The sequence below is a fragment of the Ctenopharyngodon idella genome, chromosome 2, assembly GCF_019924925.1.
Source record: "Ctenopharyngodon idella isolate HZGC_01 chromosome 2, HZGC01, whole genome shotgun sequence".
Taxonomy (NCBI): domain Eukaryota; kingdom Metazoa; phylum Chordata; class Actinopteri; order Cypriniformes; family Xenocyprididae; genus Ctenopharyngodon; species Ctenopharyngodon idella.
In genome coordinates this window covers 40,399,850-40,427,185 of record NC_067221.1, presented here as the reverse complement: position 1 = coordinate 40,427,185, position 27,336 = coordinate 40,399,850, and the positions used below count along the sequence as shown (strand labels likewise).

Sequence of the window (27,336 nt, the reverse complement as noted above, 5' to 3'; positions counted from 1 at the left end):
ATGTGCCACTGAAATGTATATAACTCAGTTTTTATTTGAGTACGAGTATTATATCTGAAAATAAATAGCAGTTGAATATAATAGCTTTATTAAATATATTATAGTAATGTACCAAATGAGAGGATTCTCTATAGAGCATTTGCATACACTGCAAAAAACAACAGTTATTGGCAGACGTTGGATATTGGCGCAGAAGTTTTGTCTCGGTGCATCCCTAGTGGCCTATAAGGAACGTCGTTTCAGAGGCGTGGAAGGTTATTATAGTATTTTTGATAGTTTGTTTTCGAATAACCTTTATGACCAGGAACACGTATTAAAATGCTAAATAGGGACGGTTTTGGTTTCATGTTGACTTTAAACCTCTGCCTGCTCAAATGCATCCCAGAAAGTCCTACTGAGCCCCTTGACGTCAGCTTTATATCCTGACGATTAGTCCTTCTCACCCATGACAGTCTCCAACTCTAACATCTCCTCAGCATGTCTCCGAAATGCACGGGCCTCTCTTCTTCGAAGCATCTCAAAATCTGTCCCTCTTTCTCTATCTCACCTCATCTAACTTACAGTAATGTTGAGTGTTGACTGTTCTACATGTGAAACTTTTCTTGCTTTGATTTCGTATATTTCCATTTTGTAAATTACTTCAACAGCCTCAAGCAAAAAATATCTTCTCCTCAGAGCAAGTAAGTGTGGTATAAACAAGGTAAAGCTTAAACATGAAACCTCATCATGCAAGCGATTAAACCCTTCAGAGCAGCGAGACCATTTGGAAGAGGCACTAAAGTCTGACTGCTAAAATATTTGTTTGTTTTTGTTTGGTTTTATGGTCACATGATTCACGTATGGCAGACACATGCATTGCTTCTTTAAACAAAGGCCCTGACACTGTAATGCAATCCGGCTTGTTCCTTACAGATCTAATGCACACGGCATCCATGATTTCCACCCAAACCCTGCCTGTGGAATCCAAGGTTTATGCCGTTTAGAAGGCACTAACATTTAATTAACTGGAATCGTTTTATAACCCAAACTAAGCTAACTTGATCAGCATGTGATCTAAGTTTAGAGAAAGTATGAGTGATTCATCAATTAGAGGAACTTTTCTGTCTGCTAGGATGAATTTAAAGAAAAAATGATTTAAAGTAAAATAATAAAACAATATTTATAATTAATTCTAGTTTCACTGAGGTCCTCTATTTATTTATTTATTTATTTATTTATTTTTATAAGTGTCAAAATGTTTATTTTGCCAGAATTTGTTTAGTTTGTTCCTGTTCCATAATCAGACATTACAATATCTCACAAGAAAAATTTTTTGCACATTTTCTGAAGAACTAACAAATGAATGATTGAATGAATGAACGAACGAATGAATGAATGAACGAATGAATGAACGAATAAATAAATTGGATATTTCAGTACAATCTGTTTTCATAACAATAATTTATCATATAATCGCTAGTAAATAGTCATTTACTGTCTTGCCAAGCATTTTAAAAAACAATTACATTTAAAAAAAGAGTTTATGTTTGGTTATGATGGAAATGAGAAGCAGATACTGTAGTTTAAAAAGCAAAAATGATTCATTTTATTAATCTTCACCTGGTATCATGACCAAATTGGTTAGTATTTAAGAATTTTTAATTAAGCAACAATACATTTATTTGTACAAATTCAAAGTAAATTTGCAGCAAACTTGTTGTATTATCCTGCAAATCCAACTATTTTGTCAAAGTGAAAAAATGAAAATCTTGATTGAGGAAGGCTTCAATCAGATCTTTATTTTCAGGACATGTAATGTTTTAACTTGGATGATGCATAATTTAGTTTCATTTTTCAAGCTTTTAGGAAGTCAAAAGCGCCTCTAATGAAAGAATCACTCATATGTCACACGTATGAATAGGTGAGACAGTTTGTGTCTTTCTCTCGTAATGAAATTTTCCTGATCTCCAGACTGGCTCATCCAGATGGGAGTCTGGCCGATCTGACGATGATGAGCACGTCTCCAGAGCCACTGCTGAAGGAGGAGAAGGAGAAGGAGTCCATGAATGAGGTGCTGGTCGTGGACTGTGTGGAAGAGGAGAAGAAGAAAGAGTCTTTATCCATCCATTCAACTCATCTGTCCAGTCAGGAGGATATTCAGCAGATCAGTGCCGCCACAGATCCTGAACTGCCATCAGAACAGAGTTCAGGTACTGCGCTCTAGTCTATTATTGGGTAGTCTAGTCTAGTCATTTCATTACAGCTTTTTTTCTTTTCTATACACTTCTGTACACTTCTTAGATGGTGCTTTATGGATTTCATCTTGCTGTGGTCTAGTGTAGTTTACACATTTATATACAACTTGTCATCTTTTCTATATTTTCCATGTTCCATATAGTGCCTTTATTATTTTATTTCATTTTATTTTATTTTTCAATAAGCTTTGTATAACACCAGACACACACACACGTTCGTTTTTGTGAATTGTAGGGACATTCCATAGGCGTAATAGCTTTTATACTGTACAAACTGTATATTCTATCGCCCTACACTACCCCTACCCCTAAATCACAGGAAACTGCACATTTTTACTTTCTCAAAAAAACTCATTCTGTACGATTTATAAGCCTTTTGAAAAATGGGGACATCAGGGAATGTCCTCATAAGTCACGCTCTCCTTGTAATACCTATGTCATTATACAAATTTGTGTCCTGATATGTCACAAACACACACACACACACACACACACACACACACACACATTGTGTAGTACAGCATTGTAAAAGCAGTTAAGGGTGCATTATAGTAAATTGGATTAAAACCTCCTAAAGCATGAAACTGCCAGATAGTTCTGCTCACATTCTGTTGTTAGTCCTTAGACGATAAAAGATGAGCAGAGTTGAAAAGAGGCTTTGTATTTTATTTAAAGTGCATTTATGCATGTCTGTTCACTTGAAGGCAGCATTAAAGTTACTCTCGTTTTATCAGTATTCTGTCTCAGATTTGGTCTGCGTTTAGTTCAAGTATTTTATTTGACTTTACTCTGTTCTTTAAGTTATACACTCTAATCTGGTTTAAACTGCCTTACATTGTTCATGACATGTAAACAAGTCCGATCTCTCCTCACTTCTGTTTCAGACCTTAAGAATAAATGGCACTTGGTGTTGGACCGGCTCACGGTCCTGTTCCTCAAGTTCCTGGAGTACTTCCATAAGCTGAAGCTCTTCATCTGGTGGCTGCTCGAGATGCACATCATAAAGATCGTCTCCACCTACATCATCCTGCTGTCCATCAAAGAGGTAGAAGCACCGCCCACTCTTCTAAATGCAAACATCAATATTGCACAATAATCTGAAGGTGTTTCTGTTTCTCATGTGTCTGTTGTAGGTTTCACTTCTGAACTATGTGTTTTTGATCTCATGGGTGTTTGCGCTGCCATATAAGCAGTATCGAGTTCTTGCATCTAGCGTCTGCACCGTATGGACGTGTGTTATCATCGTCTGCAAGATGTTTTACCAGCTAAAGACCATCAAACCCCAAAACTACTCAAGCAATTGTACTATGGTGGGTTTCTTTAACTCATCATATGTGTTTGTCAATATTCAGTTGGGATTTGGTTTCAGATAAAGTCATTAATATAAAATACTTGTCATTTAGATCCCATCCAAATGGAGTTTCTCTTTAGTGGAGGAGTAGATTTGCTGTTTCGTGTGTTTAATCATGTGAATGTGCTTTCTGTAGCCCGACAACTACACAGAGAACGAAAAATACATGAATGACTCCCTACTGTACCGGGGACCTGTGGATCCTGCCAAATGGGTCGGCCTGGATAAGTCTGATCCTGTACTGGTTTACCTGAGGGTGAGGAGACACACGATCAAACCACATTTTCAAGAAATATGACTTTAAAACAACATACGGTTCCTACTGAGCACTAGCTTCATTTAGACTAAATGTACAATCCTTTTACCCATTATGGAGTATTTAATTTTATTACAGTTTACAGTCTCTGTTTATTGCTAGAAAATCACACAAATCATTCATCCATCACCATCTTGCTCTTTTCCCAGAATAACTTGTTGATGTTGGCCATCTTGGCATTCGAGGTCACCATTTACAGACATCAGGAGTTTTTCCGTCTGAGAAACAAACTTTCTCCTCCTCCATCTCGAACCATCTTTCACGATATCACCCGACAACACCTCGACAACGGAATCATCAATTGTGCCAAATACTTTATAAACTATTTCTTCTACAAGTTTGGTTTAGAGGTACATGTCTGTCTGTCTGTCGGTCTGTCGTTCGTTCGTTCGTTCGTTCATTCTGTCTGTCTGTCTGTCGTTTGTTCTGTCTGTTGTTCGCTTTGTCTGTCTCTGTCTGTTGTTCGTTCGTTCTGTCTGACTTTCGTTCGTTCTGTCCTTCGTTCGTTCTGTCTGTCGTTTGTTCTGTCTGTTCTTTCTGTCTGTCTGTTGTATCTATCTATCTATCGTTCGGCCTGCTTGTCTGTCTATCATTCGGTCTGTCTGTCGTTCATTCTGTCGTTCGTTCTGTCTGTCTGTCTATCTATATCTATCATTTGATCTGTCTGTCATTTGTTCTGTCTATCATTCTATATATTGTTCTGTCTATCATTCTGTCTGTCTATCGTTCGTTCATTTCTATCTTTTTATCGTTCTATCTATATATTATGGCTATCATTCTGTCTGTCTGTCAATTATTTGATGGATGTTTCTCATTCCATACTCCATTTATTCTCTGAATGTATCAGGTGTGTTTCCTGTTGGTGATCAATGTGATGGGTCAGCGGATGGATTTCTACTCCATGCTGCATGGATTCGCTCTGGCTGTGGTGATGTACAGACGTCGGAGGAAAGCCATCGCCGAGATATGGCCCAAATACTGCTGCTTCCTGTCCTGCATGATCACCTTCCAGTATTTAATTTGCATTGGAATCCCACCGGCTGCTTGTAAAGGTGTGTTGCTGTACGCCTTTTCAAACATGTTTATTTAACAGGTACTTAGTTTATAGGACACTAATCTCAGCTATATACAGTAAGAGTTTTGCTGCAGCATTTTGGGATTAAGCACATATTCCAATTCAGTTTGATATTGATCCTGTTATTGTAATTGTTTAAGGGGCTGTTTACACAACACTGTTTTCAACTTCAACGTTTTGGCCGTTTATTTCCATGACAATGCCGTTTTGGGGGCCTGAAAAGGAAATCTTTTGAAAACGGGTTTCAAAGAGCAAGTTTTCGAAAACGATACCATCTCTGTGCCAACTACTTGCCTGGCATGAGTAATAAAGTTTTTTTTTTTTTATTACATTTTTATTTCAGTTTTAGTTATTTCAAGTATCATGGTTTCATGGGTTTAGATTTAGTTAACTACAATAACCCTGGTGAGAAATACTTCAGTGCATTTGTACTGCTGAAGCATCCCGAAAAACAGCGAATATCCGCCTGCTCACCTAACATAGAATCAACATGATAAAATAACGTTTTTATTAGGGCTGTCAATAGATTAAAATTTTTAATCGCGATTAATCTCACACTTAATTGCAGTTAGTCGCACACTTATCGTGACATTAAGCATAAATACAATGTGCGATGAGTGCGTTGAGAGTGCACATACATGGTTTGTTTGCACGTCAATATAACGGACTCACGCGTGCTTACTGTATGATTACTGTAAGTCACCGCAATCGCCTTTACCTTGATTGCAATCTTCATCCATCAAAACTTTACTAGCGAGACACTGGTTTGCTTTATTCAGCCGAGAAACGTCTTCCTCTTTCTCTTCACCGTGTGTTTATATGAGTTTAAAAAAAAATTTTCCTTGTGTTATCTGTTTCCAGTGATGTGTAATTCTTAAACTTCTCTGTGTCTTTCTAGATTATCCCTGGAGGTTTCCCAACAGCACAACGGATTCTAATGTCATTAAATGGCTTTACCTCCCTGATTTCCACACTCAACCCAACTCCATGTTCCTCGCCTGTGAGTTCTGCCTCAGAAATATTCAGCATTAATGTTTATGTGTGTTGCCTTTTAACATTTGAGGTTTCACTGTTGTGTTTTGCTTCCTAGAAGGACATGTAAACATGAAATGGCGATCAATCTAAATCAATCCTCTTAGACTCGCAGGGTCAGACTTTTGACCGGCAGAGTAAGATATGGTCCATTTTGGTCCAAGTTATTCTGACCCACATTTCTATTTCGATAATACCGCAATAACAGACCACAGCGAATCACAGTGTTTGCAGTGTCTGACAGACAAAACCAAAGAAATAAATGTAAAAAAAAAAAAAGGATTAAATAAAGTATCGGCTGTCAGTAGACATGCAAAAATACCATCAGCCTCACTGTCCTCCATGTCCACCCTTAAATTTGTCTACTCTCTCCCTTGTCTCTCTGATGTAGATGATTTCATGCTGCTGCTGTGTGCGTCGCTGCAGAGACAGGTGTTTGACGAAGAAAACAAAGCGGCCGTTCGTCTGATGGCGGGAGATAACGTGGAGATCTGCAGAGACCTGGACGCTGCATCGTTCAGTGTTCACAATCCAGTACCAGACTTCATTCACTGCAGGTACAGTATGCACTGCAATATGCATAACATACAACCTTAATGCATTTCACTGCTTTTCTAATATGTTATCAGAGAATTGTTGCAAACTACTAAGGGTTATGGGTAATATCACAGTAACTCAAAGAGCATGCACAGATGCATACTTAAAAACTGTACTTATACCATTATCTGAACAGTTTATTTTGGAAGAAATATGAGTTTTATATGCCACAACATAAAATAGATATGTAAATGAATGTATATGCCACAACAATAAATAGCCATGTAAATGATATTATTGGTTTCTAATTATATAACAGAGAGGTTTGCATTGCTTTGAATATTTTCCCTACATTACCGATAACAATGCTGGTGATGATTAATAGTATTATTATTAGTGCTGTCAAACGATTAATCGCATCCGAAATAAAAGTTTGTGTTTACATAATATATGTGTGTGTGTGTACTGTGTATATTTATTATGCCTATATAAATACACACACATGCATGTATATAATTAACAAAAATATATTATATTTATATATACAATATTTATATTTATATATATATATATATAATATATAAATATACATGTATACATGTAAATATTTCTTAAATACCTGTATGTGTGTGTATATTTATATATACATAATAAATATACACAGTACACACACATATATTATGTAACAAACTTTTTGGATGCGATTAATCGTTTGACAGCACCAATTATTATTAATAATAACAATTATTAATATTATATATTAAAATGTGTTACTTTCAAACTATATCTATTATTTTTATGTGTTAATGTTATTTATTACTATTATATATTAAATGATGTATAATATTATCATTTTAATTAATAATAATAATAATAAATATATATTTGTTACTTTCAAACTGTATCTTTATTATTTTTTTTCGGACTGATATTATGTATTACCATTATATATTAAATTTAGTTAGTGTTTCAAACTGTATTCTTTTTTATTATAATCATTATTGTATTATTAGTATTAGTATTATATACTAAATTAGTTTTGAACTTTATTATTATTATAAGATTTAGGTTATCTGAGTGTTTTTGGCTTTTGATATGAATATCAAATACAACTTGGCACATTAAAATGTTCTCTTTCAGATAGATAGATAGAATGATGGATGGATGGATAGATAGATGGATAGATAGATGATAGCAGTTTATTCAGGTCTTTGCTTGTCAGTCACTCTACGTGATCCTCTTTCTCTCACTTTCCAAGAATTTCCATGGATCATATTGCAGGGAAGGGAAAAATCCATAACGCACCATCACACACTCTCTCTCTCTGAGCTCTAACCCAATAAGTAGCTTTTAAGTATGGACTGATCTTTTTTCTACAAGGTGATTGATTTTAGTGGAGGAAGCATCTTCTTGTTGTGGTCCATCAATGCAGGTCCATATCACAACATCTCAGCTTTTCATCAAAGCTCTTAGTACAGGCCTGTGGCTGAACACAACATCCAGTGTCTACAAACAGCCTGTGAAGCCAGGAGGATGTGCTTTAACCTTTGGAGTGGCGGGTCTAAAGTGCATACCAAGACATGTGCAAGCTTTTAGTGTGCGGCACATCCATATACATGTGAAGGAATTGTTTGGGGTATCGATCTGCTCATTATGATTATGGCTGTCAGGATGTCTGATATTATATAGGAAATGAAGCATAACCGGTTGTGACATCATCTCATTTAAATAAATGATGGCTGCAATCCCGTTTGCATGCTTCCATAGTGCACTTAAAATTAAAGTGTCATTTTTTTTTTTTTTTTCTTTCTTTCTTTTTTTTTTTGCTGGTAAAATACTTTCTACTCTGCTAGTTAATTAACTTATCACAATGGATTTGCATAATGCAGAAAGAAATTCGGATTGCCACAGTCAACACATTATCTTAGGAGTCATTAATTGCATTTAAAGCATTTTTATTTTATTTTATTTTATTATTTTGTTTTATTTTATTTTCCTCAAAACCCCATTTGCATACTTCCAGAGTACACTTAAAATTAAAGTGCCATTTTTTTTTTTTTTTCACTGTTAGAATACTTTCTGGTTTGCTAGTTTATTAACTTATCACAATGTTTTTTTTTTTTTTTTTTTTTTTTTTTTTTTAATGTTTTACATTTTTTTATTTTAGTTCTATTTTATTTTCAACCATAATGCAGAAATATATTTGGATTGCCACAGTCAACACATTATCTTAGGAGTCATTAATTACATTTAAAGCATATTTATTTTAAAGCATTTGTTTATTTTATTTTATTTTATTATTTTATTTTATTTTCCCCAAATCCCCACTTGCATACTTCCAGAGTACACTTGAAATTAAAGTGTCATTTTTTTCACTGTTAAAATACTTTCTGGTTTGCTAGTTTATTAACTTATCACAATGGGTTTTTTTTTTTTTTAATGTTTTACATTTTTTATTTTAGTTCTATTTTATTTTCAACCATAATGCAGAAAGATATTGGGATTGCCACAGTCAACACATTATCTTAGGAGTCATTAATTACATTTAAAGCATTTTATTTTATTTTATTTATTTTTAATTATTATATGAAATAATGTTTTTAGTAACAATGTAATTTTTTTTGTTGTTGTTAAAATTCATTCTCCTCTGCTAGTTTAATATCTAGAGACATTTATAAAAGTTTACGGTAACACTTTAGAATAGGGAACATGTATTCACTATTAACTACGACTTTTCACTCAATAAACTCCTAATTTAATGCTTATTAATAGTTAGTAAGGTAGTTTAGGTATTGGGTAGGATTAAGAATGTGGAATAAGGTCGTGCAGAATAAGGCATTAATATGTGCTTAATAATTACTAATAAACAGCCAATATTCTAGTAATATGCATGCTAATAAGCAACTAGTTAAAAGACCCTAAAATAAAGTGTTACCAAGTTTACAAACTGTATTATGGCTCTGTGGCCCTTCCAAAACATTATTCTATTCGAATGAACACAATTCATTCATAATGCATATAAATATTACCCCAAAATGCATGCAGATTTCCACTATAGTAAGCTGTATGAGCACTTTTGGCATATTACTGAATGCACTAATCTCGCATAATAGTCAGTCAAACATCATTTACACATTACTTTGCTGTTAACATTACTTTCTTTCTCTCAGGTCATACCTGGACATGCTGAAGGTGATCATGTTTAGCTACCTGTTCTGGTTCGTCCTGACCATCATCTTCATCACGGGCACGACTCGGATCAGCATCTTCTGCATGGGTTACCTAGTGGCGTGTTTTTACTTCCTGCTCTTTGGGGGCGATCTCTTACTCAAGCCAATAAAGAAGATCCTCCGTTACTGGGACTTCCTTATAGCTTACAACGTTTTCGTCATCACAATGAAGAACGTCTTTGCTGTGAGTGCAATCTGATACTTTATAGAAATGTATACATTTTCTGTTTTCAAACTCTTCATAGTAAGTTATGAGAATATTTTATCTATTTATTTTGTATTTTAATGTGCTAGTTATTCACTTTATATGCTTTAGACATGTCAAATATCCACATTTCACATCATTATTGGGTTCTTTAATAAAAGAATTACGTATACGTGATGTCATTGCGTGATTACATAAACAAACTAGTGAATCGGTTCATTGAAACTAGAGATGCACCGATACTAAATTTCTCTGTCGATACCGATAGCCGATTATTCAGAATGATATCGGCCGATACCAATAGTTTGGTTTTTCTTAAGAAAAAAAAAATCTCTCCCAAATAATATTGCATACTATACAGGGAACCTTCTCATTTGGTACACTACAATATTAGAGGTTACAACAGAGGTATTACATTCAGCTGCTGTTTATTTTGAGATATAATAATTACATTTAAATAAAAACTGAAATGTTTGTATAAAACTTAGTATAACATAAGGTAGCTTTCATAAGCACTTGTTGTCTTAATGGCAAATTTACACAAACATATAATTAACAGTAAATGAGCTCCTCTCTAGTGTTTTTTATTATAGCTAACTAAGGAACTGTGAACATTGGAAAACATTCCTGAGGTAAATGTAACATGATGTGACATATTGTTCACAAGCTGTTTTATTGACGTCTTTCCGCGGTGTAAACACAAATAAAGTGATTACATAAGACATTGCGGTAAGTTGTACTATATCTTTCAACATACTTTTGATGTTCATGCATGTTTTTCGAGATATAACTTGTATTGAAGAGAAAGAAAAGACTCGCGCTCTGCCTGAACTGAAGCATTACAGCGATCTGACACGTCACATTTAAGAGCGTCAAAATGCCATTTATTGTTTGAATTTCATGATAAAATGGACAAAATTTGAAAACTGAAACTTTTATTTTTATCAGAAGTAACAAAGCACAAAGCTTTTTGCGATTATTGAATGGGAGGCGCAAACCTGGCAACCCTGGCTTGAACTGGGAGATTCATAGGGTCAAAAAGAGCCTGCTTTAATGTCACTATTTTTAAACTGTTAATGCATTAAAATTCAACACAAGAGTGATTTTCTTCACACACAGTATGTATGTGTTGCAGTCTGAACACGTTTTCCCGCACCCTTTTGATTGACAGGATATAATCGGCCCTGATCGTTGGCAGTTTTTAAACAATCGGCCGATGGCTGATAGTGATAATAGCTTTTATTGGCCGATACCAACTGTTGGCCGATACATCGGTGCATCTCTAATTGAAACGAACAGTCTGAAAGAACCAGATTGTGAAAAGGAATTGGACTTCCCGTCACAACCGTCATAACCCTCAAAATGAAATGGCACAAGCTTAAGTAAAAAAAAAAAAAAAACAATCCAAAAATAATGCTAAAAATGAGTGCAAACAAATAAAAGTGAAATTATTTTATATTTTATTAACAATTTATTTATGTATTTAATTATTAATTTAAATTTTATTTTGAGTAATTTGGCACTTCACAGATGACATCTAAAACATTTTATTTATTTTGTTTTGTTTTGTTTTATTTATTTTATTTTATTTTTTGGTTTATTTTTCAATAAGTAATCATATTCTTTAAAATTGAATGCACTGCATTTTTGAAAGCAATAAACATATTTAGAGGCAAATTTCAGCAAATTAAATATTTAACTACCAAAAACATGAGATTTCTCGTGATTAATTATTTTAATCTTTTAAGGGGCTAATACATGCATAAACAGAGAAAATATGTGAATCAAGAAATGAATAGATGAGAATTGCAAATTATAAGTGCATTGTTGTGTATTTTTCTGGTGTTGAATTTTTACACAGATTTTGGCGTGTGGTTTTATCAAATCTTTGGTGCCGAAGAGCTGCTGGTTAATTCATCTGTTCAGTCTTGCCTGCACCATAAAAGAATACAAAGCTACACAAGGTAAGGAACAACAGGAGCAAGTGGGTTGCAGTTGGACAAAATTTTGGGTTTCTAACCTTTGCTACATCAGATATAGCGAGCAGCCTACAAACTGCCTACACTGTAAAAAAGTATTGTTGGTTTAACTTAAAAAAGTAAGTTACCTGGTTGCCTTAAAATTTTGAGTTAATTGAAATTAATTGTTTTTTTTTATTCAACAGAAACTCAAAATATTATGTTATCTGAACCACATTTATTATCTAAGTTGATTTGACTAAAGAAAAAAAAGTTGTGATAACAAATCATGAAAATAATTGTACAGTGTACAAACTTTTGCAGAAGTAGACCGCCTATTTGTGTGCCTTCGAAGACAGCAGTAACACTTTTGTTAAGATTAGTTAACATGAACTAGCAATGAAAAATTCTTCGGAAGCATTTATTAATCTTAGTCAGTGTTAAATTAAACATTTACTAATACATTTTTTTAAAATCAAAAGTTGTATCTGCTAATATTATTTAATGAACCTGAGCTAACATGAACAATCAACAGCTGTAATTTGAATTATCAACTGTTAACAAAGATTAATAAATATTGTAACATGTATTGCTCATTGTTAAAGTTAGTGAGTGCATTAACTAATGGTAACTAATGTGACCCTTTTTGTGAAGTGTTATCAAGACAGCAAATTCTTCCATATGTGACCCTGGACCACAAAACCAGTCATAAGGGTCAATTCATCTTCTGAAAGCTGAATAAATAAGCTTTCCATTGATTATTTGAATGGTTTGTTAGGATAGGACAATATTTGGTCGAGATACAACTATTTGAAAATCTGGAATCTGAGGGTGCAAAAAAATCAAAATATTGAGAAAATCGCCTTTAAAGTTGTCCAAATGAAGTCCTTAGCAATGCATACCCAATCACAAAAATACATTTTTGATATATTTACGGTAGGAAATTTACAAATATCTTCATGGAACATGATCTTTACTTAATATCCTAATGATTTTTGGCATAAAAGAAAAATCGATAATTTTAACCCATACAATGTATTGTTGGCTATTGCTACAAATATACCCGTGCGACTTATGACTGCTTTTGTGGTCCAGGGTCACATATATGCTTTTCACCATAGCATATATCCTTCGCAACAAAGGCAATCCCAGAAATGCATTGCGCTAATGAGCCAAGGTGGTGTCCACAAACTGTTGATTACAAATATTTTTCAATGTGACATAAAATGTACTGCTTATGATTGAACTGCTTATTATTAAATGCTTATTTGCATAGCAACATGCAACATTCACTCATAACTGAAAAACAACATTACATTATTCAAATGCGGTGTTTCCCAACCCTGTTCCTGGAGGCACATTTTCAAACTCTTCCTAATCAAACACAGCCAATTCAATTCATCGGCTCATTACTAGAGACTCCAAGGTCTGAAATGGATGGGTCGGATAAGAGAGATGTCCAACATGTGCACTGGTTTGGAAACACTGCTCTAATGGCTTTATATGTGTTTTGTGTGTCTTCAGTTCCGTCTACAGCTGAATGTGCGCTGCCGCAGGATGAGGCCGGGATCATCTGGGACAGTATCTGCTTTACGTTCCTCCTGCTGCAGAGACGTGTCTTCATGAGCTACTACTTCCTGCATGTGGTCGCAGACATCCGCGCCGGACAGATTCTCGCATCTCGGTATTACGTGTTTTTGTTTGAGGTTTAATTTTGTATCTGCAGCTGTTACATAAATGTAAGTCATAAGTGTAAATGTAAGTACAGTATAGTTGAGTGTTGCTGTCTGTCTGTCTGTCAGAGGAGCTGAGTTGTTCCAGGCCAGCATCATAAAGGCCGTGAGAGCTCGTCTCGAGGAGGAGAAGAGATCCATGGAGCAGCTTAAGAGACAGTGAGAAACATCCTTTCATTAATGTTCCATGATCTTTGTGTTTTAGGGATGGGCATTTTTGTCAGTTTTTTTATTTTGAGTACTGATAGGTCTCAAAAACGAGTACTTGAGTACTCAGGGGCATGGTGTGTCCGTCATAGCCATAATGAAAATATTTTAATAAAAACACTGTTATTATGTTCAACACTAGATTATCAATAATGCATCAATTTGTTCGAAAAAGAAACATCTAAAAGGAATAGCTGCATGAGTTTTTTTTTTTTTTTTCCATTGCTATTTTTAATGAAAGAAGTTTTTGAAAGAAGTCTCTTATGCTCAACCCAGCATTTATTTGATCAAAAATACAGAAAAAACAGTCATATTGTGAAATATTATTACAGCTGTTTTCTATTTTAAAATATAATTTATTCCTGTGATCAAAGCTGAATTTTCAGCATCATTACTCCAGTCTTCAGTGTCACATGATCCGTTCTAATATGCTGATTTATTATCAGTGTTGAAAACAGTTGTGCTGCTTAATATTTTTTATAACCTGTGATACTTTTTCAGGATTTTTTGATGAATAAAAAGCAAAAAAAAGAACAGCATTTATTTAAAATAGAAATCTTTTGTAACAATATATACTACCAATTAAAAGTTTGGGGTCAGTAATTTTTTTTCTTTCTTTTTTTTTTTTTGAAAGAAATTAATGCTTTTATTCAGCAAAGATGTGTTAAATTGATAAAAGGTGATAGTAAAGATTTTTATTTTGAATATATGATGTTCTTTTGAACTTTTTTCCAACATTGATAATTCAACATTTCTGAAGGATCATGTGACACTGAAGACTGGAGTAATGATGCTCAAAATTATGCTTTGAATCACAGAAATAAATTGTATTTTAAAGTATATTAAAATAGAAAACCTTTATTTTAAATTATAATAATATTTCACAATATTACTATTTTTTTTTTCTGTATTTTTGATCAAATAAAAGCAGACTTGATGAGCAAAAGGGGCTTCTTTCAAAAACATTAAAAATAGTAATGTTTCCAAACTTTTGACCGGTGGCAGATTTGCGCTGCACATCTTGTACTTCACTGTAGTTTCATCTACTTTTATCAAGTGATAGACATCCCTGTGCATTTTCCAACCTCAGGTACCATCCAAAAAGCCTCAATAACCAATTAAAAAAAATGAAATATATTTTCATTAAATAAAAGTCATGGCAATCATCGTTTTCATGATCGATCTTTGCTGTCACGAGTACTCGTGCACATCCCTATTGCGTTTATTTCTATATATTGTAATCATTATGATCACAACTTCCGAGCTTTCTGCCTAAAATTAATACATGTTAGCTAACTGCATGGTTTCTATTATCTTGAACTGTGCATTTCTGAAATGGACATTGCTTTCACACAGTCACCTCTAATAACAGATCACTCTAAATTGTAATGTAGACTCATGCTTTTTCTGTAAAGCTGCTTTAAAACGATATGTATTGTGAAAAGCGCTATACAGATAAATGTGAATTGAATTGAGTGTTTCACATGACTTAATTGCCTGTAATGGTCCGCAGTGGAGCTCAACAGTATTTTCTCTCCACTTCGTTTTCTCCATGAGCAATTTGGAATATTCTTCACTAAGTGCTCTTGGACCAAACCAACCAATTGTGTGTCATTTTAATGTTGTTTTCTAATCGGGAAACACCACTGCTCAATTTATTAATTTTTAAAGAAATTAATAGCCTACATTTATTCAGTAAAGACGCATTTATTTGATCAAAAGTGTCAGTAAAGACATTTATAATGTTTCAAAAGATTATCTGTTTCAACTAAATGCTGATCTTTGTATTCATCAAAGAATCCTGACAAAATGTATCACGGTTTCCACTAAAATTTGAAGTTTTCAACATTGATAATAATCATAAATGTTTTTTGAGCAGCAAATCAGCATATTAGAATGATTTCTGAAGGATCGTGTGACACTGAAGACTGGAGTAATGATGCTGAAAATTCAGGTTTGCATCATAGAAATAAATTATATTTTAACTTATATTCAAATAGAAAAAACATATTTGAAATAGTAATAATATTTCAGAATATTTCTGTTTTTATTGTATTTTTGATCAAATAAATGCAGCCTTGATGAGCATAAAACCTCTTTCAAAAACATTTTACCGGTCCCAAAACTTTTGAGCAGTAGTGTATATTACAACAATGTACATGTGTTATTTGATTTTATTATTATGTGTCAGTAAGTGTGTCGCCACTGAATGCATTAACTTAGGATGGATCGTATTAAGACGCGGCAGCAGAAGTTCAAGAGAGGGAAGGAGAAGATGCTCAGCATGGCTCAGGTGTCCGGAGAAGAGCAGAAACTCATCCCACCTGACGAAAACGATGAAAACGATGATGATGGTATGATGTAGATCATGACAGCAGGAGACTGTAATTGGGATAAAAATAGTGTCGTCTCTTAGAAACTTTACCAGCAGAACGGTAGAAAAACAAGTTAGCATTCTGATATGAGTGTTGTGTATGTATTCAACTGCATATTATTGACATTTTCCATAAAGCAACAAGGAAATGGTTTTATTTCCAATTTCACCGTCACTTCTGACGTGCTTTCATTAATGCTCTGACATTTCATTTGCAGAGAGAAAGAAAAACAAGGTGCAAAAAAAGCAGTGGTGGAGGCCTTGGGTTGATCATGCGTCCAGTAGGTTCCTCATACCTTCCTCTGATCTCACTGCTCCTTGTGTCCTTGACCAGAAGTCAGAGGATTCCCATACTGCACTGGGGCTCTGTCAGACCTCCAAGACAACAAACACACCCTCCAGACCTTAGACTTTTCTACATCTATTTAAGGCTCCGAGGCTGTTTTTGATTGTACACATTAACCACCAGTGGTAGATACTTTAAAGTGGTCATGATATATGCAGGGTTCGTACAGGGTGCTTAAAGTACTTAAATTTGACTTTTTGAAATGTAGGTCCCGGAAAACCCTTGAAAACAGCCATATTTATGAAAAGGCACTTGAAAAGTGCTTGAATTATAGAAAGATAATATATATAAAATTAGTGTTTAATTTTATCAATAAAACAATCTTTTCATGCAAAATTAACACTACAGCCCATCTGATATAGATAGAGAGCCATTTTGCATGGATATAAGCGTGATGTTGCTCATATAAATATATATATATAAAGTATATGATAAAGCTTTCGTTCTTCAGGTCAATCATATATTCATTGGAAAAGAAAAATCAGTTTGAATAAGGAAAGCGATATCTTTGTCATAGTATCCTTTCAGTGGTTAAAGTTACCACAGTCCATGCATGTGTTGCACTTTATTTGTACCATTTTGTTTTATTAGTTTATATTTTAATTCAATTTTAATTAATTAATTTAATTAATTTTAATTTACCTTTTTTTAGAATTTGAAAGATAATATATTGTTTGATATTGTTTGATAAGTGAGATCTCTGATTGTAATCCCTGAAATCCAGAAAAGTATTTATTGAAAAGTCCTTGAAAGTCCTGGGATTTCATTTTACAGTATCTATGCGAACCCTATATATGTTGTGTATGATACCGTATAACCACTTTAACTACTTCATGAAATGCTAACAAAATAGTGTTTAGTAGGTTTTAGGATATATGATGAAGTTAATTAATGACATCCATTTGATGCCTTAAATAGATCTATACAGCTGCTGATAGAAAAGTTGAATGTCTGGATGATTCTGGCTTCTTGTCATGTGACCATATGAGCAGGTGAACAGAGCCGTGCAGTAGAGAATCATTCTGCTTTGTTAAAATCCACCAGAAACTCTGTTGTGGAAAAGAGAGTGATTTTTCTTCATCTCACACTTAGAAAAAAATTAATCAATGTGAGCCATCTTGATATTATAGGAATAATTCATCCATAAATGAAAATTCAATCATCATATTTTTACCCTCATGTTGTTTTTTCCTCAATGGACTGTTTTGAGGAGTTATGTAGCAGAATGCTCTTTATATACATATATATATATATATATATATATATATATATATATATATATACACGCACACACACAACTAGCAACTAGCTTAGGACATGTGAGCAGCTTGTTAAAACATGCTAGCGACATGCTAAATCATGCTAACAAAATGCTGTTACAACCCTTGGCTCAAGGGAAGCCAAAAAAACAAGGGACACATGCAAACCAAGATTACAGGCTCAAAGTAAAACTTTATTGATTACAAAATTAAAGCAACACTAATTAATGAAGCAAAAGAAATAAAGAGATTAACGACAGTGTCTCTGAAACCATCAGTAATATCAAACTGCATGGCTGAAAATCATGCTAACAACATGCTAAGAGCTAAAACATGCTAGCAACATGCTAATTCATACTAGAAATGTGTTAAAACATGCTTATTCATGTTAGCAGCATGTTAAAACATGTTAGCAACATGCTAATTCATACTAGAAATGTGTTAAAACATGCTTATTCATGTTAGCAGCATGTTAAAACATGCTAGCAACATGCTAATTCATACTAGAAATGTTAAAACATGCTTATTCATGTTAGCAGCATGTTAAAACATGCTAGAAACATGCCAATTCATGCCAGCAATGCTGTAAAACATGTTAATAACATGATATTTCATGTTAGCAAAGTGCTAACACATGTTAACAACAAGCAAATTCATGCTAGCAGTGTGTTAAAACATGCTAGCGACATGGTAAAACATACTAGCAACATGCTAATTAATGTTAACAATGGCTGAAACATGCTAGTAACATGCTAATTCATGTAAGCAATTAAAATCTAAAGACATGCTAACAACATGCTAGGAAACTTTGTCTTAAATTATAAAAATTTAAGACAAAGCTTTGTCAAGTCAACATAAAAGTTTGTCCCAACGAACTTTACTTTCTAGTCTTAAATTGTAATAATATATCACAATATTACTGTTTTTACTGTATTTATGTTCAAATAATTTAGCCTTGGTGAGCATAAGAGACCTATTCGTAAACATAAAAAAAAAAAAAAACATCTTACCAACCCCAAACTTTTGAATGGCAGAATATACAGAGTCTTGATTACTTTGCCCCAATCAAAAAAAAAAAAAAAACAAATTTAGTCAGCTAAAAAACTTAGGCAAATTGTCTTTCGTTGTATGTAAAAGAGCTTGTACATCTCCTTTTGATTTCCATGGAGAAAACAATCTGGTGTGCTTTTGAGCGACAGGAGGGTTAGTAAATTTTCATTTTTGGGTGAACTAACTTTTCTTATATCCTCTTCAACCAACTCTCTTTAACAAAGAAAGTGCTGAACAGAAAACCATCAAAAAGCAAATGAAATGCCTTCAAACTCATAGTCTTGGTGCTCTGTGCGTGTGCTGTGAGTTTGTGATATGGGTGAGATGGTATTTACTTTGTCTTCATTGATGTGCTGATCTCAGTTATCAGCGTGATACTGAAGCACACTTCATTAATGTTTTGTATAGTGATTAAAATGCTGATTGTTATTAAGGAAAACCTGCCTGGTTGTACCATGGTACAGTGATGGTATCAGACGGTAATACCATGGTACATGATTGAATATGGTTGCCATATTCGCATACTATGGTATTTACATGCACTCCAAGGTACTGCAAAGACTACCATAGTATTACTATCATGATCCTGTCCAAAACGCCATGGAATTACTGTTGCGCCATGTTTTAAAACCATGGTAACACCATAGTATGTTTTTTTTTTAATGAGAGACCCTCTAATCACTATAGAAAATGTGTCTTTTTTAGAGCTTTATAGGGCCAGTATTTGGTTTTGTCACTTAAATAAATTGTTTTCCCGGCATCCTCCCCTTCCCTCCCTCTCCATTGTGGCTCTTCTGTTCAAGGACACAAGGCAGTTTCCTTATTCCAATTACTGTTTTTCTATGCGACTGTGAAACTGCAGACACAGCAGATCTTAGATGACTAACCCAACTAGACATTTTGTGGGTTTATTTTATGGTAATTGCTGTTTTATTGAAATGTATAAAATGGGATATGCAAGATTTAATCTTCTACAGTTTTATTGTTTTTGTTTTGGTACTGCTTTACAAATGTATGTTTTCAGATTTAGAGAGTCAGGTAAGTTTGATCAAGAGATTCATTGGTACTTTCTCAGCTGCTCTGATGTGAAAAACTTCATATTTCCGAAATTGATTAGTCGATATTGAACATTTTCATTCTTGAGAGAGAGATATATATATATATATATATATATAGAAATGAAATGTTTTCTGATTTTCTATGATTGTTTTCGCTAAACGCTCTCCTCTCTTCCTCTCAGTGGTTAGAAGTGGTGATTATTACCTGTTTGAAACTGACAGTGAAGAGGAAGAGGAAGATGATGAGAAAAAAGATGAAGAACCACCCAAGAGATCAGCCTTTCTGGTGAGTGAACCGCTGCTGGTCTGTAGAGGAGAACAGACTGAACTTCTCTGGAGTCAAACTTATAATCAAAATTCAAACTTTTTGTGTAAATGAAGAAACTTGATTTTTAACCCTGTAAAGCTTGGACAAATAAACTTTCCTCATTGATAATCAAGTAAACTGAAGTTGCTTCAGTACAGTAAATGTTCTTCTTGAAATATTACCAATGATACAGAAGTTATTCTTACATTTACTTTATAAAATTCAGTAAAGATTTCACAGGGAAAAGATACCTGAACCACGAGCCACAGGGGGACATTTTTACATTTATGCTAAAAGCCCTTTTACTTGCTATAAAAATAAAAAGACGATAGAAGACATGTAGCAGATTGTGTGCAACAGGTTTTTCAGCAACTTTTCAAATCATGTTGAAAATTTAGAGGCCTTAGAAATTTGCATATCAAATATGATAAAGGCTTTTTAGGGTTGCTTTGTTATAGCTCAGGAGACATAGTCAAGATTAATTAATGTTCGTAAACACCATTTTCAGAGTTTAAAAGGATATTCAGTGAGAAAAAACTGTAGGACAGGACTTGAATGTGGGCAGTCACAGATGTTTTGCCTAAAATTCCATCTTAGAAAAAAAAAAAAATCACAAATAATATAGTTGTCATCCAGTCAGTGTACAGAGCTATAAAATGAATGAGCTCAGATCATTTTATGAGACATGTTCAAGTTCACATTGAGCTCTCTGACTTTTGATTGCAGGCATTGATATCTTCACAAATTGTTGAGATCTCTTCTGAAACTCTAGAGGAGACACATGAGATAACTGAGGACTTTTTCTCAGAAGAAACATGAGAAGCAGGAGACTTCAAAGTCTCCAGTTGATCTCTATTTAATCTAAATTAAAGGCACAATATGTCATTTTCACCACTAGAGGTCGCTTATTCAAATCAAAGGCGTAGCTTGATGACGCCTTGATTTCTTGGAATTATGGAAGGTGTTTTCATGTCTACAGCAGGTGGAAAGGAATCGGACGGGACTGTTAATAAAGATTTATTAACATTATTGTAGTATGAAGCAGGGCGCTTCCGGTCATGAGTATGTGGGGTAAAGTTGTTGAAAGTTGTTATAGTGCTACTTTTTGCATTCGCTCGGCGGCAGCTATGAGACACTTGCACACTGCAGTAAGCTAGATCGATATTAGGCATGGTAAAACATGGTACTCGCGGTAAATCAAGAAAACGCGATTTAAACACTTAGACTTACTGTGTTGAGCTATATAACATAATTAGTTTTCTGTCGATGAATGTATCCAAACAGTTGCTCACCTGTCTAATAAAACACATAATATATTAAAGCATCTTTGGTGTTTCCATAGTTTCTACAAAATAAAACGGGAAATCGAGGGTAACACGGCTATGATGTCATTGATAGGCGACGCACAGACACGCTCTGTGTCCTGGTTAAAATTGCTTATTTCTCTGGACATTTCTTGGAAACATTTGAGATAATGTATACAAGTACACAAGTCAACAAAATATATAACATTGTTCTAGTGGTTTTTAGATATTTTAATCCAAACATCTTACATATTGTGCCTTTAAATAGTAATTTTAATGAGATTGCTGTGATTTTTCTTTCAATTCCCAATCAAATAGCCTAACATTCTCTTAAGATAATTCCAACATTACACAGTATTTGTCTCAGAAAATTCCCAGAGCATCTGTTGCACAAGTTCATCCATCTTTTTAATTACAAATCTTGTGTTAATTGTTCGTCTGTTGTTTGAGTGTTGTAACTGTTTGAAGGGTTTCAGGATACTGATGCTGTGACTTTCTCCTGGTTCTTTCTCCTCTTAGCGAGCGATCAGAAAGTTTGCTTCGGCCCTCGTGGCTTTACCCAGATCAATCATTAAACTGCCTAAAACTGTTCTGCAGTGTTTAATCAGGGCGGCCAAGGTACCACCGCAGGGAACGGGTCATCTGTGTTTGATCTGTGTTTGGTGATGGTGTTTTATTGTAAGATTTCCATTCCATGTTGTTCCATTATGTTATACTGTATGTTTGTAAATATAATGTGATTGTAAATAATATGAAATGGTGAAATATGAACTCCTTCAAGGATGCATGGAATGGAAATGATTTAGAGGTGTTGTTCATTGTGAATGTTGTGTCTTTGTTTGATGTGGTGTTTTTTGGGAAGGCACTTTTTTGTGTTTATTTTTAATAATTTAATTGGTAACCCTTTACAATGAGGTCCTATTAGTTAACATTAGTTAATGCATTTAAATTCAGTAAAAATACAACTGTCCGTTGTTAGTTCATGTCAGCTCAGGTCTATTAAATGATATTAACAGATACAACTTTGATTTTAATAATGTATTAGTAAATGCCAAAATTAACATTACCTAAAATTAATAAATGCTTTAGAAGTACTTTCTTAATTTATTCATTGTTAATTTAATGTAGTTAACTAAAGTTAACAATTGGAACCTTTTTGTAAAATGTTATAATTTAATTTTGTTGCTAGTAAATGATGTGATTTGCTCCATTGCATTTAAGAAATAGACCACAAAAGACATCAAACCATGATTTTACACAAAGCGTTCACACTGAATACGAATCATTCTGATATTAATGGAGCAAAAAACAGTTGCTGTCTTTGAATTTTCCATTTTCTTGTGTAACCTGGATTCAAAGAACTCAATTTAATCTGATAATTAAATAAATACACATCAATATCCATGTATGTGCAAGTCAAAAATGTAAATGGTTTTTCAAAGATTTGGAAAATTCAGATTGAAAACAGTTGTTTGTATGCAGTGTGTGGATGTGCTTGTCTATCCAAGTCAAATTCAGCCTTTTCAAGGGACAAAATACAAATTCATGATCAAAATTCATTGCATTGAAACTTGAATCATGGGTTAAATTTCGACTGGTTTCCTGAAATGGCTGAACATGTTTGTGTATTTATGTCCTCGTGCAGCACTATACTGTTCATTAATGGATGAATTTATATTGATGTTGCTTCGTAGTTTGTGTATCATACCTGGATCACTGACTCTAAAACAGCCCTGAAGGAAAGAGGCAAAGGGAGCCGTTATTTCTGGAAGCGATACGGCCGCAGACACAGAAAAGACAAAAAAGAAGGTACAGCACTTTTTAACATCTGTAAATTTGTGGCCATAATTGTAAAGTTTGTCTTAATGGACAAGCAACTTCCTGTGTGTAGGTCATGTGGCAATAGAGATTGGTGAAGAAGAACGTCAGAGTTCAGAGGAAGAGAAAACGGACGGACCAGGTGTGTTCATGGCACACGTTCATTTTACCAGTTCATATAAACTTTAGACAAACATCAAAACTTAAACGTAACTTTCTACTTCCTGTAGACAACATCATCAAGAGGGTCTTCAACATCATCAAGTTCACCTGGGTGCTGTTTCTGACCACTGTCGAGAGCATCACCAAGTGGCTGAACTCCATCTGCAGAGAATACATCGACATCTCCACCGTCCTGCGCATTGAGCGCTGCATGCTGACCAGAGAAGTCAAAAAGGTTCTCTGCAAATGGTTCTACCTATTTTATATATATATATATATATATATATATATATATATATATATAGTGTGTGTGTGTGTGTGTGCAGAATCATTAGGCACATTGATTTTCTGATCATATTTTTTTTTCCAGGCACATCTTACCAATTCCAAACCACATTAATCTTAATAACTACTATTAATTTTGCATTTAATCATTTAGAAGTGTTATATAATTGTTCATGAAGGCTGGAAATGAAAAACGCCTTGTATTCAGGTATGCATCATTATTAGGTACATTTTCTTTTACAGATAAAATGAGGCAAAAAAGAGATTTAACTCAGACTGAAAAGTCAAAAATTATTAAATGCTCATGAGAAGGATGAAGTACTAATGCAATACTAGAAATTGCGGTTAAAGCATGACCATTGGACAGCAAAACGCTCACTGGGTCAGCAGGGCCAGACAAAAACAGGTAAAAGAAAAGACACATGTTAACTGCAAAAGAATTAAGAATTAAGGTGAAGAATTAAGTGTGAAACCATCAGGAACCCTTTAGTCTCCAGCACCACCATTTTTATAGGCTTTATAGACAGACAGATTGAGAGTGACTCTGGAAGGACCAGCACCACATCCTCTTGTACCACTGTTTGAAGAATTTATCTTCTAGAATCTGGCAGCAAATTTTGGGAGTATGTTTTTAGTCCATCTCTGCAAAATGGACTTCAGGGTACGTATTTAGTAATCTTTGACTTTTCAGTCTGAGTTAAATTTCTTTTTTGGCTCATTTTATCTGTAAAAGAAAACGTACCTAATAATTATGCACACCTGAATACAAGGCGTTTTTCATTTCCAGCCTTCATGAACAATTATATATCACTTAATAATGATTAAATGCAAAATTAATAGTAGTTATTAGGATTAATGTGGTTTGGAATTGATAAGATGTGCCTGGAAAAAAATACGATCAGAAAATCAACATGCCTAATAATTCTGCACGCACTATATTGGTCTATCACTGTATATAATATAATTTAATGATGGAAATTGATTGCAAAAATTTGCTGAAACTAATTCAACGTTAAATTTAATATTTATAATATTTGTACCTAAAATGCATTGGTACCTTTTGGAACCGAGGTGAAACACGTTTTTTTTAGAATAATCCAAAATTTTAATGAATCAGCCTAGCTGGTATCAGTCTAGAACTGATCCGCTGTATTCTTTGTTCTGCAGGGAAACGTGCCGTCCCGTGAGAGCATCCATGTGTACTACCAGAAGCAGATGAAACTGACTGGATCTCGTGAATCTGGACTGGACCGGATCAGCGAGGAGGATTCGGGCTCATACAGAGCCCGCCGCAGACGGGTCGGACACAGTCTGGATTCCTTCGCCTCCAGAGACAGCATGTCCAGGTGTTCATCCGTGACTAATATTATTTTAGGTTGAATCACAAAACTCAAAAAATATATAGGTGTATTGTATTTCATCCCAGATTCAAAAGAATTTATTTTTTTGCATTGTGACATTTTCATGACAAGCACAATTAAAGTTTTTTTTCTCAGGAGCAACATCTGAGAATCAGGAGACTTTTCCTTCATCTTTTTCATTGCATTATATTTCCACTCATCTGTCCATCTGTCCATCCATCAGCGCATACACGGAAGCCACCATGCTGTTTTCCCGCCAGTCCACCTTGGACGACTTGGACGACATGCCTCAGAATATTCCCAAAACCAGTGAACGGGCTCGTCCCAAACTGCGCAAAATGTACGGCTTGGACATGTCCAACTCCTCGGCGGACAGCGGAAGCAGCGTCATATCCAGGTGCTGAACTCATTATCATCTTCATCACATTCATCCTCACCCTCCACACTCCCATCAGACTTTATTATTTTATATATTTTTTATTTTATTTATTTATTGTCTTTATTTTGACTACTACTAATGATCTTGTGGAACTCTGAAGAAAAGCACCCAACATTGTGTTTTTAAATCTGTTTATTTATACAGTATGAATAATATAAATATAATGATTTATTTTTTAATTATAATGATAGTAATACTGTAGTTAAATTATTATTATTATTATTATTAATATATATATATATATATACACATACAAATTCACATATATATAACTATAATATTGCATATACACATTATGTAAACAGACGTATGTTAGATGTGATTAATGACGATTAATTGATTTGACACACACACACACACACACACACAAGTATTATTATTAATTATATTATGTTATTAATATTATTAAAATAATACATGTATTTTTTCTTTAAAAATATACATAATACATATAAAATTTACATACAATTTTTTATTATTGTAGTATAATATTAAGCATTATTGTGTCAGTAAGCAGAAATAAATACTGTAAAATAACTGGTTCTGCATATCAGTTATTGGACATTTCGGACGTATCGGACATCAATTAACCTCTAAACATGAATAAAATTCTAAAAAAGCAAGGACATTTCAGTGTTAAATATAGATTTTGGGAAGACAAAGTAAATGATCTATTTGTGTATTTTTTTTTTCCCATTATACAGCACTACAGGAAATTTTGTTATTCAAAGCCAATATGTCAAAACGTCTGCAGAGATTGTTCCATAGTTAATAGATTGATATGTTTATAGTGATTGTAATATGATGCTGTTTCCAATTCAACTTGTTTCCTGTTTGTGTTGTTTTTTTGTTGTTGTTTTCCAGTGAAGCCACTCAGTGCGTAACACTGTTCTCTCGACAAGGCACCAACGATACGATAGACGAGGCTGAGGACGAGCGAGACCAGGTGAAGGACAAAAAGGAAACAGCAGAGCCGGGGCGCCGAGCCAGTGAGGACAAACCTGAGGAAGCAGATAATGAGGAAGTGATGCTGGAAGAGACGGCAGTGGAAGAGGAAGTCCAATGGGATTTGGTAGATCCAGAGGAAGCAGTCGAAGATGTTCAGGTTCCTCAGCTGGAGAGTGAGGAGCACCTAAAGGAAGAGCAGTGTGTTACTGAAGATGAGGAGGGAGAACAGCCTATCCAACAGGACGAAGATGAATCATCAGGACCGGAGAACGTGCAAACAGATGTGATCAGTGGGCAGCTTATTACTCCAGACACAGACGTGCCCAACACCTCAGACGCTGACGTGCCGCCCAGCTACAGCAAAGCCGTGAGCTTCGACCGTCTCTCTGTGAGCGACGAAAGTGACAGTGATAAACGGTTGATGGTAATGACACCCGACAGCAGATCCGATCTGGACGACCCTCTGCTGCCCTCCACGACCACCGATCTGACCGCCAGCGAATTGCTGCTCAACAAGTGAGTCATTTTGCATAGGTTTTGTCCTGATTACATGACGGCCTATTTAAAAAGGGTCTGTTGTATCAAGAAGTGGCATAAATGTGGTAGAAAATCCTAATACTGACATAATATCTTAGTTAGGGCTATCAATAGATAAAAAATGTTTTAATCGTGATTAATCACACTCTTTTGTTCGATTAATCACGATTAATCGCGCACCCATCATGAAATTATTTTAACGCGTTAAGG

The 27,336-nt window shown here is 34.4% G+C and overlaps 1 protein-coding gene across 3 annotated transcripts in view; it reads left to right on the top strand.

Moving 5' to 3' along the window:
- Positions 1-27,336, top strand: part of LOC127523379 (piezo-type mechanosensitive ion channel component 2) — a 102,700-nt gene that overhangs the window by 52,990 nt on the left and 22,374 nt on the right. For 2 of the 3 annotated variants that reach the window (XM_051914020.1, XM_051914011.1), the window contains exons 18-39: positions 648-680; positions 1,951-2,189; positions 3,119-3,279; positions 3,368-3,544; positions 3,722-3,841; positions 4,051-4,251; positions 4,749-4,953; positions 5,875-5,976; positions 6,400-6,565; positions 9,716-9,959; positions 11,842-11,944; positions 13,463-13,622; positions 13,741-13,830; positions 16,102-16,232; positions 16,471-16,533; positions 20,148-20,251; positions 23,271-23,385; positions 23,468-23,536; positions 23,625-23,791; positions 25,009-25,187; positions 25,426-25,599; positions 26,506-27,105. In XM_051914020.1, coding sequence (XP_051769980.1) covers positions 648-680; positions 1,951-2,189; positions 3,119-3,279; positions 3,368-3,544; positions 3,722-3,841; positions 4,051-4,251; positions 4,749-4,953; positions 5,875-5,976; positions 6,400-6,565; positions 9,716-9,959; positions 11,842-11,944; positions 13,463-13,622; positions 13,741-13,830; positions 16,102-16,232; positions 16,471-16,533; positions 20,148-20,251; positions 23,271-23,385; positions 23,468-23,536; positions 23,625-23,791; positions 25,009-25,187; positions 25,426-25,599; positions 26,506-27,105 — 3,603 coding nt within the window. The remainder of the gene's footprint in view (positions 1-647; positions 681-1,950; positions 2,190-3,118; positions 3,280-3,367; positions 3,545-3,721; positions 3,842-4,050; positions 4,252-4,748; positions 4,954-5,874; positions 5,977-6,399; positions 6,566-9,715; positions 9,960-11,841; positions 11,945-13,462; positions 13,623-13,740; positions 13,831-16,101; positions 16,233-16,470; positions 16,534-20,147; positions 20,252-23,270; positions 23,386-23,467; positions 23,537-23,624; positions 23,792-25,008; positions 25,188-25,425; positions 25,600-26,505; positions 27,106-27,336) is intronic. The other variant, XM_051914029.1, reaches the window with a different exon arrangement.